This window comes from Zosterops lateralis (genome assembly GCF_965231275.1).
Source record: "Zosterops lateralis genome assembly, chromosome: 3".
In the NCBI taxonomy this organism is placed as follows: domain Eukaryota; kingdom Metazoa; phylum Chordata; class Aves; order Passeriformes; family Zosteropidae; genus Zosterops; species Zosterops lateralis.
The window spans coordinates 67,546,748-67,563,048 of record NC_139764.1 but is presented as its reverse complement, the minus strand read 5'-3'; the positions used below and the strand labels follow the sequence as shown (position 1 = coordinate 67,563,048).

General features: G+C 43.5%; 2 protein-coding genes across 2 annotated transcripts in view; one reads left to right on the top strand and one right to left on the bottom strand.

The window, feature by feature from the left end:
- Positions 1-3,280: 3,280 nt before the first annotated feature.
- Positions 3,281-14,468, top strand: LOC310907191 (sodium-dependent glucose transporter 1A-like). The gene is made up of 4 exons (XM_083857162.1): positions 3,281-3,873; positions 3,959-4,127; positions 6,642-6,758; positions 9,272-14,468. The coding sequence occupies exons 1-4, from the start codon at positions 3,424-3,426 to the stop codon at positions 10,513-10,515; spliced, it is 1,980 nt and encodes a 659-aa protein (XP_083713288.1). The 5' UTR covers positions 3,281-3,423; the 3' UTR covers positions 10,516-14,468.
- Positions 14,469-14,674: 206 nt separating this feature from the next.
- Positions 14,675-16,301, bottom strand: part of REV3L (REV3 like, DNA directed polymerase zeta catalytic subunit) — a 71,618-nt gene continuing 69,991 nt past the window's right edge. The window contains exon 31 of the mRNA XM_083857368.1: positions 14,675-15,892. Within this exon, the coding sequence (XP_083713494.1) occupies positions 15,752-15,892 (141 nt within the window). The 3' untranslated portion in view covers positions 14,675-15,751. The remainder of the gene's footprint in view (positions 15,893-16,301) is intronic.

Sequence of the window (16,301 nt, the reverse complement as noted above, 5' to 3'; positions counted from 1 at the left end):
TGCTGCTCTTGTCTGGAGGGTTGCTGTAGAACATGATATTCAGTATTATTTTCCATTTGGGCAATGCAGAAGGGTGTTGTTGGCTAAGTGTGGTAAAAGACTCTTGTTTCCTGTTGTTCTGTTATAAAGATTAATGTTCATCACATATCTTACATTTCATGGGTTTAAGCCCTGAGTTTTATACCAAAACCAAAGCTGCTGCTCTTTTTATCACTGGTGCAATTTGAAATGATTGTGACTAAGTATCTTGGTGTATCATGGTATCTTTCCAACTTGCTGCTCTGCATCTCTAAATTATCTGGGAGAGTATATGCAATAATTATTGTAAAGATTAATTAATGACATGGAAATGGTGTATCAATAGTATAGATTAATTATTGCTATGCTGTTTAAAAAAATTAAAAATCCAAACTCTGATATTTACATAAAATTTATAAAAATCCCCAAACCAACAAACCAAAAAACTGCAAAACCCATGACCTCCATGAGGAGGGTACAATGAGTAATTGTTTAGGGGTGATTTCTCTGGTAAAACCAGCTAGAGAGTGGGATGTTGGATGAGAGGGAAGCAGAGTTCAGGGGGAAGGAATCTCTGCTGGTGTGATGGTGCTGGAATAACAATCCAGTTTCTGATGCAGTGCTTGTTTTGCAACAATGCCAAAATTGGAAAGGCTTTTTAGAGAAGATAAAGTAAATTACTATTTAAGAACTCTATTAGCATCTTTTCTGTTAGCTTGTGTCTGTGGGGGAAATGCCCAGTTGCAAATGCTCTTTGCTGGAAAAAACATGAGGTGTTTGTGTCCTAAAGCTAGGTAAGATGAAAAGCAACCTTAAATTGCTTGTGCTGAGGCTGATCAACCACTGAGAAACTTACTGAGAGAGATACTAGATTCTGTATGCCCTGAGATTTTAAAAATGAGGTTAGATGACTCTATTTAACAAAACATAAAATAAATCCCCAAAGAAACTAAAACATTAAAACCCCTACACAGATAGCAACTATTCAGTAAATTTATTTTTAAAAATATTTAATATAGTAGCAGTGGAGAAAAGGACTGAATATTCAATTTTATTTAAACTGAATGAATGCAAATAAGATTCTGTAACAATTTATTTTTAGGTATGAAAACCTGTTGATGGGAAACCTGCTGAAATCCTGTTTTGATGACCCAAATCATGCCAGCCTTAATCTTCTTGGGCGTGGATTCTAAAATTAAAATAGTAGCTTAATTCAAGAAGACCCCATAATCACTCTGATACATCCCTCTCTTGAGAGCAGTTGATAGAGTACTTTCCATAGACATTCTGTTTATAGGATACAAGAATTGTAATCATTTTCCATGGAACGTTCTCAGGGTAAATCTTCAGAAGAAAATTAGTAGAAAGAGGTTCACTTAACATGGCAGTGTGACATTTCCAGTCCCACGTGGTGCTGTCATTTAATACACCAGATCTTGACTGCTATGAAGAGGGTGTGTGTGTATCTATAAATACAATGTATTTTGACCAGGGCATGCGCAAACATTCTGCATCTCACTAGAGGAGGAGTAGCTCTGAAATGTGAGAGATGGCTGAGGAAAAGGTGATCCCTTTCTCTCTGTGCCTCCCTGTTGACAAGCACAGCACCAGCAGAGCTCCAGCCAGCCAGTGAGTTTCCAGTCATGTAAACTTTGGCATATGTGCCCTGTGCCTTCTAGTCTATATGTATCTTGTGTCCACAGCTGTAGTGTTTTGAAAGGGCATATGGTAAGATTAGAGTGATTTTATACTAAAATGTTTGCTAATATTGACAACACTGACCTGTTTAAGTATCTTTATAGACTTTGTATTTTGTATGTTGTTTTTGATATTAAAGGGTTCATGTTTTGGTAGCCTTAACTCCAGTCTGTCAAGTTCTGCTTTATGTTAGAAGGGTAAGGAATGAATGTTTAATGTTCTTTGTGGTGCTAAGGTAACTGTGATCAGTCTCAAATTATTCAGAATAAAGATGGTAGTTCTAAAGTGCCCCATTTGTTACTCCATGCATCATTTTGAAATGTAATTTTGCTGTACTCTGATAATTATAGAATTTAGTGTGCAGAGTTTTGTATAAAAGTCTTTACAGCTTTTATTGCCACTGTTGTCCTCATTGCATTTGCTCCTACATTAATATATGGTGCAACCCATTTTAAGACTAATGATTTAAAACCTAGGGTACTGAGGTGCTTATTTCTGAAAAAATAATATCTTCTCTATTTTCCATTCTGGGGCTTAGTATCAAACTTGCAGAAGCAGTTGCAAAGGAAAAAGGCAAAAGGAAAATTGAGGGAGGGAGGGAAGCTGGAAAAATAGTTTTAAAAATAAATTTAATTTAAAAATAAATAAATAAATTTAAACAAAATAGGCCAAATGTTTATTTTCTTTAATAAATGTATCTGATGATATGGGTATGGGTGAAATATTCCCTTTTCACCCGGGGTTATTCTCTAGGCTGCTTGTAGTTCTGCCCAAAACCTTTATAAGTGCCCGGTTGCTGTGGCCATTTGTAAACACTCACTGTACAAACTTCTTTGTAAGTGTGTAAAACAACAGTGAGGAGAAGCCTGGGGAACACATTTCAAATACTGCTGTACCTTTTTAAACTTGCTTTTATAACAAGGCAAAATACTGACCTCTAGAAATGTGGTTTGGTGGTTTGACTTGTGTGTGGCCACTGTTATTTTATAGTTGGAATTATTTTGTGTGGAGCCGTCTGTACCGCCGGCCGTATGAACAGGAGCTCGGCTGTGTTCTGTTCTGCAGACACCTCACGGCTCAAACTCTGCCCTCTCGCCAAGGGAGGAACGTGGGATCCATCAGCTCTCACTGTTATCTGCCAGTGTTACTTGTAGCAAGCAGGTACATTTTATTTTTTTTTTTTTTATGCCTCAGTGCACCCAGGCTGTCCTGATCAGGAAGGTACTTGCAACATGTTTGCAGTGCCAGGAGAAAGGGAATGGGTTGCTCGCTGTCCCTGCACTGGTGTGTCCCAGTGTCTGCTTGTTAGGAAGGACTTGCAGAACAAAGCAGTGCAGTTTGGAATTACCTTTTGAGTTGTTTGTGATGCTTAAACTTACCCAATAGGGTGAAACTCGGAGCCCTTTCTTACAGGGATCAGAGCTCAGTGCAGAGAGGGAGCAGAGCACTGGGAGCTGTTGCACACTCTGGGAGCTGCTCCACGTATGTAGTAGGAATTTACGTAGTTTTAAGTGTTAAAACTTCTAGTGCCAGGCATGATTTAATACCTGTCCTTAGCAGAGCCAGCAGTTCTCTCTCTCCCGAGCAGCTTTATCAGCGTGACATAACACAGTGGCTGTGGAAGACAAAGACCTTTTATGACGGGCTGTTTGAAAGGTCGAGTGCAGTTTGAGCGATAATACAGATTAAGAAGAAATAAACTAATAAATGCAGGTTTATAAGGGCACTTCCTCGGGCCCGGAGCACAAGCCCGGAGCGGTGCGCGGTGCCCCGGGGATGTCGCTCCCCAGCGCCGAGCCGTGTTCCCGGGAGGAGCCCCCGGCGGCGGAGGATGCGGCGGTGTCGCCCCCCGCTCCCGGTCCCGCTCCCGGTCCCGGCGGTCCCCCTCCTCCTCCCGCTCCTCCCGGCGCCGTGCGCGGGGCGGGGCCGGCGGGGCCGCGCTCCCCGGGCCCGGAGCGGCGCTCGGAGCCGGCGGCGGGAGCCATGCCCGAGGCCGACCGGGAGCTGCGCGTCCGCTTCATCGAGCCGGACGAGGCCGAGCCGGGGCCGGGGCCGGGCGGCGGCCGCTGGAGCTGCGGGAGATGCGGGAGATGCGCGGAGGGCGCCGCGCTGCGCTGGTGCATCACCGGGGTGCTCTGCGCCTCCTTCCTGGGGCTGGTGAGTGAAAGGGCGAGCGGGGGCGGCCCCGGCGCTGCGGGGACCCTTCCCCGGGCCGGGGAGTGACCCCAACTCTGCCCTGCAGGGGATGAGCATCGCCGTGCTGGGACCCACCTTCCCCAACCTGGCCGCCAACGTCGGCAAGAATGTCACGGACATGTACTACATCTTCGTGGGACGGTCCTTGGGCTTTCTGTGCGGGTCGGTGGTCGGCGGGGTGCTCTTCGACTGCATGAACGCCACTCTGCTGCTCGGTGAGTGCTGCCCCGCCGGGCGCTGCCCGGGGCCACTTCTGCTTCTCCGCGGCCCCGGAGGGAGATGAGGGGCCTTTCCGGGGCGGGGCCGGGCCCGGGAGCGGGAGGGTCGGTGGGATGTGCTGCTGTTCCCCAGAGCCCCGGGGGCGGCTGTGCCGGGCGCTGCTGCTCCCACAGCTCCTGCCCAGAGCCCGGGCCCGGGCACAGCCGCCGGGAACTGCCATTGGACTGAAAACGCCTCCCTGCGCTGGCCAAATGCTGCCTTTGCTGTGCGCTGGAAAGTCCAGCTGGGCTTATTTTAGTTTGCATCGAGTAACTGCAGTGTCGGCGCTCTCGGAGCGGAACAGGCTCCGGCAGGTCACTACAAGGCGGGGAACAGGAAGCTGTTTTGGCTGCTGTGTGTGCAGCAGAAACCTCCAGCAGCCCCCCTGAGGCACATTTGTGTGGGGCAGCTTCCCCTTCCCTTATTTCACACTCATCAGTCACCATCAGCTTCGTGCACTGGACGAAACTCTGTGGCATTTGACTGGAGGGCCAGAGTCAAATTTTAACTTATTTCAAGTGGGAAACATTAATTACTGTCTGTAGTGGTGGAAACATTTAAACGGTGGGAACCGCAGTTGACGAGTTTTCTGGACTTGTGGGAACTCGCTCCTGTAGGAGCCCAGGAAAGCTTTGCCCAGGCAGAGCAAGGCTGCTCAGCCATCAGGGTGCCAGGAGCCGCACTCCACATCCAGAGAGGAGTGGCTCCTTTTAGGGCTGTGCTGGTGTCTCATTCCCGCAGAGACTCTCAGAACACACCTAAAATAGTGGAAGCCCTGTCTTTTTTTACTTTCACCTGCCTTTGTGCTCTAAGTTAGGGATTAAAATGTTTACCAGGGCTTGCTCTTCTTCTCCTCAGTTCAGGGAACTGTGCCTGCCTTAAGGACCGTGCTCTGATCATATGGTCAGTTCAGATAAGATCCCTTTTTCTGTTGCTGGTGATTGCAGTTGTGGAGTGAGTTTCCTTTAACCTCCTCCTTGTGCACCTGACAAAGTCAGACTTTGCCTTCTGTTATGGCATCAGTGCACACACCTGCAGAAATGCATGTTAGCTTGAAATAGTTTAGTAGTTCCCTCTTTTCCTGAGGATCGCTGTCTGCCAACAATGCTTGGGAAAGGATGAATGTCCTTACCCTTTCTGGTTTGGTAGTGCTTATGGCAAGACCACAATTTGAAACTTGTTCTCATTTTTATCATCTGAGGACTGCCTGTCCAAGATTTTGGCTTGTGTAGTTTTACCTCCCATCTTTCAACTGCTGGAGCTCTATAGAGAAGAACTGTCTACAGAGGAAAAATTGGAAGCATCATCTGTGTTTGTCAAGAAAAATTTTAAGTGCTGATCATCAGGCATGGAGCCGAAGTTGACAACTGAGCCCTTGCTGAGAAGTTATTTTTCAGGTCTGAGTGGGGCACCTGAGGAGCTGTGCTTAATCTTCCCCATCTCTAGTGTTTTGTTTATGCAGCTCAGCAAGCTCACCTTCAAAAATGTTTTGTGGAACGTATGCTTAGTATCTTACTGGGACTTTAGGGTTCTGGACATAGTTGCTGGATTTTTTTTTTTTTAAATCCCCCTAAATTCTTAATTACTTCAGCCGCCATTGATGTTTTAAGTATCTGCTGCATCTATGATCATGTATTGATTTGAAAAATTATAATAGAGGCAGCTGAACTGGTACAAGCTTTCTAAGAACCTAATGCTGTCTGTTCAAGATATTAATTGCAGATGGTTTTGTTATGGAGACAATTATAAGCATAGAATTGAACTGGTGAACTTCCTCCCAAATTGTAATAAAAGCAATTCCATCTGCCAAAAATATTTTTTGAAATGGCATGTTGTAAATGTAGCCAGTAATGGGAAAATGAATATAGTTAATGAATTGCTGCTAGATATTTATTTATGACAAATTTTGTAGTTCTGTCTAAAACTCCAGAAGTCCCTTGGAATACATCTCTTATGTGGGAACAGAATATAAATAAAAGTCAGCATCTTTATATGGAGATCACTTGGTGGACAAGGCACAATTACTTTATAGGATTTTTTAAGAGCTTAGTTATTTGGGCTCTTTAAAAAATGGAGGCAAATGAAATGTTGTGCAGTTCTCAGAGGACAGGCTTGACAGTGTTCAAACCCGTGTTTTGCTGGTTGGACGGTAAAGTCACATTTCTAAGTCAGAAGACTTCTTAGTGTCCCAGCAGGAGCTGCTGCTCTCTTTGCTTTAGCCAAAGAAGTTTGTCATGCAGGTCATTCATTCCTAATGAAATTATTATTTTTTTTTTCCAACTGAAGAATGATTTGTTGATCTTTCTAGCTGCTACTGCTAACCATGGATTGAGGTATTTATATTGCATCACTTACTAGGATTATCTGTAACTTTAATAACCATGAATTTATTTGTATTTCTTGGTCTTCTGTGTTATTTAAATGGAAACTGTAGTATGTGAGTTTCTTGTTTTGTTTTTTAACCTTTCCAGCCTTATCCATGCTTGGAACAACAGCTGGTCTTTATGTGATCCCCTGGTGTAAGGAATCCCTGCTGTTAACAATCTTGATGTCAGTTATTGGAGGTTCCATGGGAATTCTGGACACAGGTAAGGGAGCCTGTGGTTTGACAGTTCTTCCACCAAAATAATTGGGAACTTCAAGCATACGAAAACAGTTGCTGGTTTTTTTTTTTTTTTGTGATACATCTTGAATTAAAAGAGGGGAGCTGTTTTACCTGGCTGTGATTCTTGGGTTAATCTGGTCCTGAGGCTTCCAGTGTTGGTGTGACAAGCCTTCCTCTGGGGCCTGTGGGATGGGATCTCTCTTGCTTCCTGGAGAAGATCTATTTGCATTTCAGTGAGCCATTAAAAGCATAAAAGAAATGCCTTCTGCTCTTTAAGCAGTGTTTTCTTTAAATTACTCATTTAGTGGAAGCTGGTCAGGATATGGTTCTTTAGCATTAGCTGGGCCTAAGCCAGTCCTGAGCAAAGCTTTAGTGTTTGATATTCTTACAGCAGCTGTTGGCAGAGTTGCTCACCTACAGCTCAGCAGCAGCTGGGGGTTCACAGCACCACAGTGCCCATCTCCCTGAAATAAGGGATATTTTCCACCTTTGGCCAGCCATGCTTAGGTGGCTGGGAATACTAATTTGTTCTGTCTCCTGTGGCATGGGCATACTACAAATGGCCTGGGCCAAACACCCCCAAACCCAGGACTTCTGCTGGAAAACTGTTCAAACCCAGCTTCTCAGCTGAGGCTTATTATTGGAGGAAGATGATCTCAGGGATTTTTTCCAAGATAATGATCCTTATGATCCTGGGATATGTTGGTGAAGAGGGAGAGCAAGTATAGGTGTGGTCAGAAAGGTCAGTTTTACTGGAGGTATGGAAAATGAACTCCCACAGAAATGAGTCTCCAGGGCACAGCTTAGACAGGGTGGGTTAGGGAGGGCTGGTTTTAGCAGGCAGTTTGCATCAGGAGGGAAGGCCACAGCAAAGGGTTTGGGCACGCTTAGAGGTGCCTGGGAAACGCTGGAATACTTGCAAGTGGAGATAAGGAAATGCCCACAAGTACATCAGTAAGCAGAGTGTTCTGGCCTTGCTGTAGCACGTGGTGGTGAAGTGACAGCAGGCAGCCCCTCCTGGCACCTCTCCAGCCATGTCCCAGCAGCGTGTGCTGACTCTGCTGCCCCACTGCAGGAGCCTGGGGATGCTTGCTAACCAGCAAGGTACTACTGGAGCTGGTTGATCACTTTCAGAACAGGGTTATATCGGACAAAGAGCTGACTCATGTGTTAGCTTAGCCATCCAAAGAGCTCTGGAGGCATCCCAGGCAGGGCCTGGCTATGGTGGCTTGGCTGGTTGGCAACACAGACAAACGATGGCTGCACATGTGAACTGCCTGCCTTAATTCTGTGGGGCTTGAGGGAGCTCTGCTAAGATGTAAAAAGAGCCTGGCACAGGATCCAGTAGCGAAGAGATGGTTTTGCATGGCACGGGTCGTGTTAAATAAACTGAGTGCAGAGCTGTATTTGCTGCCTGTGGTAAGATTGCTATACATGGCACTTGGTTTAAAAATTCTTTGTATGGGGAAATCTTGTCAGTCAATGGTAGAAATACTTTCAGTGGGTGTACTGCTTGGATCAGACCTCAGAGCCAGGGAGACTTCCCCTGCTGAGCAGGAGCAGCAGAAGAAACTCACAGCAAGGCAGTAAAGCAAAGCTGAATTGATTTGGTAGAGTGCTGAGCGACAAGGGATTCTGTACTGCAGCACAGGAATTTGATTACTGGTTTTCCTGCATTCTTCTGAGGGACTACTTCAAAACACCTCTCTGAGATCTCATTTCCTACCATTATTGTTGATCTAACGGTGCTGTAGTTTGATATTGATGTAAACCATTCTGTTTCTGGAAAGTCATTTGAACACAGTGGGATGGGCCCAGCCCATCAGAAGCAAATGAATTGTTATTTTTCCTGGGGTGTTGTTTGATGAAGCCTCTGATTCTTAGAATTGGGCGTTGTTGCTTTGATACTTAAAGAAATGAGAAGCAGTTCAATTTCCCTTTTCAAAAAGGCTGAAAAATACTGCAAATTGTCAAGTAGGGTAATTAGAACCCTCAAATCACAAGGTCCCTAGGTTGGAAAATGCCCTTAAGGTCATTGGGTCCAACCCTTAACCCAGCACTGGTGAGTCCAGCCCTAAACCATGTCCATAATGCCACATCCACATGGCTTTTCAATACCTCCAGGGATGGTGACTTAACCACTTTCTTGGGCAGCCTGTTCTCGTGTTTGACAACCCGTTTCCATGAAAGAGTTTTTCCTAATAGCCCATCTAAACCTCTTCTGGCACAGTTATGTCTGTCCATTGCTGGTGGATTAAGCCACTGTGTGACTCTTGGTTTTGCCTGCTGTGAATATCCTCCTAAAGCTCAAGCAGTCACATGGATTTAAGGCAGAATTTCAGTTCACTGCTGTTTTGCACATTGTATTTGCTAAACCAGCATTATTGTACATTGAATTAGTAATATAGGTTATGGTTTGTCTGGTATTGTTGTTCATTTCTTTTATATAGTATCTGGTCTCGGACTAAAATGAATCCTTCTCTCTTTGATCTGCAGGTGCCAATGTACTGATACTGAATACCTGGGGATCAGAGTCTGGGCCACACTTGCAGGCTTTGCACTTCAGTTTTGCTGCTGGTGCATTTCTGGCTCCAATCCTGGCTAAAATGGCCATGGGGAGTTCTGAATCTGAAGAACTTGCGGGTGCTGAAAAGACAAACCAGTCTGTCCTGAAGTCCGTGCCAACAGCATCAGCTGCATCAACTACACCAGCACCGGAAGACCATCACGATGGAGATTTTCTCTGGTCCTATATTATCATAGGGACCTATATTCTCTTTGTTTCCATCTTCCTTTTTGCTTTGTATTCAAAAAACACCTCAGCTAAAGAGAAATCAAAGGGTTCTGCACAGAAGGGCAAGCTTGCCAAATACCACTGGCCTCTCGTTGGTCTCCTGTTTGTATTCTTCTTGTTCTACGTGGGAGCAGAGGTCACTTATGGCTCTTACGTATTTACTTATGCAACGATCTTTGCTGAGATGACGGAAAGTGAAGCAGCTGCTTTGAATTCTGTCTTCTGGGGCGCGTTTGCCGTGTGCAGAGGAGCGGCAATATTCGGTGCTGCTTTCCTGTCCCCTGCCACCATGATCGTGATAAGTCTCGTGTGCTCTGCTGCCTCCTCGTCAGCCCTGGCCTTCTTTGCACATTACCGAGCCTTGCTGTGGGCGGGAACCGCCGTGTACGGAGCGTCCATGGCCACCGTCTTCCCCAGCGGCATTTCCTGGATAGAGCAGTACACGGTTATTGAAGGGAAATCGGCTTCTCTGTTCGTGGTGGGCGGGGCACTGGGAGAGATGTGCATTCCTGCCGTGGTGGGCTATCTCCAGGGCACGTACCACCACATCCCTGTCCTTACTTATGCTGCCCTTGTCACTTCTATAATGACAGTCCTGCTTTTCCCTGTGATGTACAAACTGGCCAACGTTCCCCAGGAGAATGACTTGAAAGAAGTGAGTGACAGCGAGACCAGGAAAGCTTTGTTGACAAACTCAAGGCTTACTGAGGAGGAAGAGGAGGAGGAGGATGTGAGAGAGTGGAATGATACAGACTTTGAGGTAGTAGAAATGAATGACAAGCTGAAAAACTCTGTGCCGGACTCCTCTCCTAGGATACCACGGGACTCTCCAGCTGAAGTCTCTCTCCAGCCCCATCTGGACAATGTATTGGGTGATTCTCCAGTGGTTACTGATGGCTCCCCTGGGAGACAAAATGGGATTGTTGACTGGGAGAAGAGTGAATAGAGTCAAAGCTCACTTTTTCTTTTTTTTTTTTATTTTTTTTTTTTTAATGGAAATGCAATTGAATTGTTTCTGTTGTTAAGTGGTTCAGGAATCCTTCCATAGTGGTGCAGAGCTCAGCGTGTTCATTTGCTCAGCCCTTTCTCCTCTTCTGTTTTCAGCCTGCAGGAATGTGTCTTGGAGTGGGAAGGTCCTCAGTGATGTGAATGAGGAAACATGATAAATGTTTGGCTATGCCAAGACTTAAAACGTTAAAACGTAAGAGATGTTTTCTAAATGGGAGACATGCATCCAAGGAGGAGATGCTGTAACAGCAGGGAAAGAAGGGGAGTGCTCAAGCTACTCAGTTTTTTGAGGTGGGTGAAAGGTGCAGGTCTGAGGTGCTTTGTCCAAAATGGTTTCATGAGAGAGGATAGAGGTCTGTTATTGGTAATACTGAACTTTCCTACCTGGTGAAGGAGGAGCATTTCTACTGCATTTGAAAGTTGTGTGTGATCAGATCAGTTAAAATTTCTAGTGATCCCCTGCAGCTTTAAACTGAATAATCTTTTGGCAGACTTTAGGAGTTTTTGGTTCTAAGGCACAGACAAGAAAAAACTGGGAATTTATTTCTTGGGAGCGGAACCATGCCTTTGGGTCATTTAAAAGCAGTTTATGAGAAAGGGCACAAAAGAGGTCATTGTTTATCTGCTCAAATGCATAACTCCAACCTACTAAACAGTGGCAATGAATCTATATAATCTGAAGTATTTGTCATTTTAATTATGGCACTACCCCTGAAATCAACAAATGTACGCAGAAGATGATAAAATTGTTGTAATCTTTGAATGGTTTGTGTTGGAAGGGACTTTGAAAGATCATTCAGTTCCAACCTGCTGCCATGGCAGGGACACCTTCCACTGGATCTGGTTGCTCAGAACTCTATCCAGACCAACCTTGAAATCTTCCAGGGATGGGGCATCCACAGCTTCTCAGGGCAGCCCGTTTCAGTGCCTCATCACCCTCACAGGAAAGGGTTTTTTCTCCTGGTATTTAAATCAAACCTACTCTCTTTCAGTTTGAAGCCATTCCCCCTTTCCCTATCACTACATGCTCTTGTAAAAAGTCCCACTCCATCTTTCTTGCTGGCTCCCTTCAGGTAAGAGATTCCTTAATATATGGTATTTTTAAGCCAATTGTTTAAGGTTATAGCAACTTCTCTGGCTTCCTGTGCCAAGACTTTAACAAGGTAGTGTGTTACAATGAAGATTTGAGAAGGAGAGGGAATTATCAATGAGACAATCCTTTCCAGTATGACCACTTGCCTCTGGCTGGTTGGACTGGTGACATTTGGGTTTTATTTCTTTGGGGGATGACATTGTAGATGGACTCTCCCTAGTGGAGAAGCCGTGGTTTGTATGTGTAGGTTCATTGCTGCTAAGCAAGAAGGCCTGGGCAGGCACAGCCATGCCAGGGAGCCCTCCCAGTAAGAGAAAATAAAAAAAAGTAGCAGCAAATGGCAAAATCTGTCTCTGACTAGTAATCTTGCCATTTGTCAGCTTGGAACTCCAAATCAGTCAAGTGTTTTTTTAAGTCTGTGTGATCAGACTGTACTCTTGTTTGGGGTTTTAAACTTTGCACTTTTATTAGTATTTTTCTGGCTACAAAGTTTAATTTAGTAACAAAAGGGCTCTAGGTGTAACAGCACAGGATCTTAGATGTTCCCTGGATTTCCAGGTCTGCTTTTGTTCCCTCTCTTGTCCTCCAACTGTGCAACCTAGGCTTGCACGGCTTTTTCCTTTCTTCTAAGAAGCCGGATCCAACTTGTAGTGGAAGTTTTTTTGTTGATATCTTTGCCACGTTGCCTCTCTCTCCTTCTGCTGCTGGCACTTAAATGCTGATGCGCTTTTGACAGATTCCTTCTGTGGCATCTTTTCCCAGTACAATGCATCAACCTGCACTTTAAAATGGAGCCTTGTTTCACTTGTGGCACAAGGGTTCTGTTTGGTTACAGGAATGGTAAAGGCTGGTAAATGCCAGGTGCAGTCCTGGCCTAGGCACAGGTGACAGGAGTGAGTCCATGTGGTCTTGTGTGCTTAGCAAACAGTGTGGTAAGCACTGAGAGTGGATGGAATGAGGGCAGCTGCAGCCTGCATTTCACTGTTTTTCCTCTTCCCATCTTTTCTCCTGCATTTTCCACACACTCCCTGTGTGTGGAAAGTAGGGAGCGTCAGCTGATGGTGAGGACCGATCCCACTGGTGGAGGGGGAGGGAGAAGGTGCAGGACACACAATGTAAGATATGGAAACTTCTGTGGCAGCTCCCTGTTGGAGCTGCAATATCCTGGCTTCACCTGTGTTGACGTCACTCTAAAAAAGTTTCCCCATACCCGAGGTCATGTTGCCAGAAGAAAGTTATTTAAAGAAAGATACTGGGCAACCAGGAAGATTCTTAACTCCCCCAATGCATATGCTAATGTTTGATGTAATTCCAGAGCGGAATGTCCTACGCAAGACTGCTCTCAGGGATAGTTTACCTGGATAGTTCACTTTATATTGTTTGTATAATCAAGTACTAAAAACCCCCAGAAAATTAAATCAAAGCTGCATTGGGAAATACGCTGTAATCTCTTAGAAGCTTATCTACTGCATATACACGCACACTTATTTGTGTTTCTGACCAGTGTCTTCCCAGCAAACGTAAAAATATTGCACAAAACAAAGTTGGGGTTTTTTTAACTGCCTGTATTAACTCTTGTGGGTGTGACTTCAATTCATCTCCATTTCCTCCTTAAAAAGCAGCAGGCCTGTGTAGTAGGAATGGAGCAGAAGGCTGGAATGCCAATATAAGAGCAGCCTTTTCCCACAAATAAAGGATCCAAAAAGCACTGGCTGTAAGACAGTGGAAGCTGAAGAATTATCTATGTAGCATCACTTTCCAGTGATGTGTGGAGACCTGCCTAAATTTGGAATCATCTTAGTAAGGAATTGGAGCCTTCAGTGTCTTAGTTCTGGTCTTAAACTTGAACTGGGATAGACGGACAGAAAGTGTTCGCCTTATCCCCTAACCAGCCTGCTTTCAATAGCATCGGCTGCCCTTGACTGAAAATGAAATGCTTGAAGCAATTTAAGTTTAAAACAAGATCTAGGACATTTCCAAGGATGAGTCCAGCTCATACCAATTCTAGGCACCCTCGATGATCAAGGCTTAGCTTCTTGCTCTTGGATTCTGGTGTTACTCATAACTTGTTTTCAGACAATGAATGTTGGTTTTCACATGTTTAAATTTCCTTTCAAAGCAAATTGCCTCCTAGCATATACAGCTGAAGTGAGGATCTATTTACAGTGCAGGTCTATTTTAAGTTACAGGTCCTCCAGAAAGCTCAAGTACTTAAGTACTCAAGTGTTAGGGGTTGAAATTACTTGAAGTAACTGTATTACATCACTATTGCCCTACTTATGCTGGAAAAGCCATCCCTCTGTTGAGGACAAGAACTTTAATCCACAATACCTGAATTTGATAAGAATCCTATTTTTGTCAACAAACTGAGGAACAGTTTGAAGATGAGAGTGCTCTGCTCCAGTGTGAAAGGTAACCTCTTGCAGCTAAGAGTCATTTAATACTTTATTTATCCCGAGGCACTGCCAAGTGCTGGACTGTACTGCAAGCACTCACTCCTGGCATTTGCACTTTTACTCTGTACATGACCAATGCTTGAATGCAAGACCAGGCACAGTTTTATGCCTTGATGTTTTGTTATTTTATAAAGTTATTTTGCATACAAGTGCAAATCTGCAATCTGTGGATGTTCTATTATATATGTAATAGTTTCTATTCTGCTTGACGTGGGTTTTACATTGTACTGTGTAATCTGACATTTAATAGACTGACTTGTGTCTTGACTGTAATGAATTCTTCTTATCTGGAGAAGGCACTCAGGTTCCTTGATGTAAATAAAGTTTTGTTCTATTTTTCAAACCTCCTCTGGACTTTTAAATTTAAAACTCTGTCCCCTTTTTTGACTAATGGAAAACTGGAAATGTTTCTCTTCTGGTTTGGAGAAGGCCTCCAAGAACTGCTACTGACGTTTTAGATCCCAAAATTTAAGCTGGATTCTTAACTTTGATTTGAGCAGTCTTGTTTTTACATTATTGTATGTACCAGAGAAGGGAAACAAATTGAGGGTAAATATTAAAAAATCTCCATAATTTTTTTTACCATATCATTTTATTCAACTTTAATATGGTTTCCATTATTAACTTCTAAAACAAAATGATTTCCAGTTTAGAAAACAATGCACTGACCACATAATTCCTTTTCCATTTTATACAGTTATACAAATATTCTAAATACACATTTTGTCAAGATGGTGGCAAATAAGATTTAACTGTACAGTACGTAAGGAAAGAAAATATTTTAAGCATATTTAGAAGCAATAGAAATGTCTATACAAAACAAGCAAAAATGGAATAAAATTTTATATTTAAAGTATTGCAACAGTCCCACAGGTTTGTAACAAAAATGTCTTTGCACAGTTCCTCACAATGCCCCATTAATAGCTAAAGCAAGACAGCAATTTTTAGAAAATAATGTTTCAAAATGCTACACATGGTACTACTGCTTGCACAGTCTGATCAAAATAACAATCTACTTGGAATCAAGCAAAACTTAGGAGGAGATATACGAACCAACTTTAAAATTATCTGTATAAAAGTCATTGCACATTATTTTACTCAGTTGTTTGAAAAGTAAAAAAGTGTATTTACAAAATATTTCGCAGACAAAATTATAAAGTGAATGGATAATATATAAGTAACACGTCTTGATACTGACAGTTCAAGAACACACACGAATGGTTTTATCGTTTCAAGAGGTTTTCAGTGCTCCTTCCTCCAGGAAGTAAACTTGACTTCTACTTTGAAATGGATTTACAAGATGTTACACAGAGCTATTTCAACATCAGCATTATAAAACAGTATGTTAGAAACATGAAAGGAAGAAGAAATTTTTACATCTTAAAAAGTGAGCTATTCATAGTTCAACAAATGGGTTGGGTTGTTTTTTTTTGTTGGTTATTTTTTTTTTTTTTTTTTAATTTAGTTATGGTAAGTGTTCATTATTCTTCAGATAATAAACCCAACAGTTAAAATGGAAATCCTGGACTAGGTAAGAATTGAAAAAGCACCATGCACAATAGTCTTAGTGTGGTAAACACTGAAGAAAAAAAAAATAGCACCTGGAATCCTGTAACACAGATCATTTAAAACTGGTCAAGCAGCTGGCGGAGATAGGGTGCCTTTGACAGTTCTCTGCTCACTCTGGAGAGCTTGAAAAGTACTGGGCAGTTGAGGGAGACACACTGGATCTGCCGATCGAAGCAGCCTGTGCAGTTCTTGCATATCTGGATTACACAAGAAAAAGCAAAACAATTATTTTAAATTACACAAGTGAGGCATAAACCACCAGGGACTACTAAATCCTCCAGCCTGTGTCAGCAGACAGAGCTTCTCCCCAACATGGAGGGACTCACAGCAGCTCTTCTCTGCTTCAGCCTCTTGGGCTGCTGCCAGACAGCTCATTTGGCCACTGGCGGGTGGCTGGCAACATCATCCACTGCACTGGGCAGAGAGCAACAGCAGGACTCCACAGTTTGGGTTTCAATCCTGCTAATTAAGTTCTACTTGCATGTGATGGTACTTGAAAAAGCAAGGTAAATAAGCTGACTGTGTTTAAGCAAGGCAGTGTGTTTTATTTGTGATTAACAATCTCTATAAAAAGTCTCCTAATGAAAGAAGACAGAACTCATCCTG

Coding starts and splice junctions, on each gene's coding strand:
- LOC310907191 (XM_083857162.1), top strand. CDS start 3,424: ATGCAGGTTTATAAGGGCACTTCCTCGGGCCCGGAGCACAAGCCCGGA. Junction 4,128..6,641: donor GAACGCCACTCTGCTGCTCG/GTGAGTGCTGCC, acceptor TAACCTTTCCAG/CCTTATCCATGCTTGGAACA. Junction 6,759..9,271: donor CATGGGAATTCTGGACACAG/GTAAGGGAGCCT, acceptor TTTGATCTGCAG/GTGCCAATGTACTGATACTG.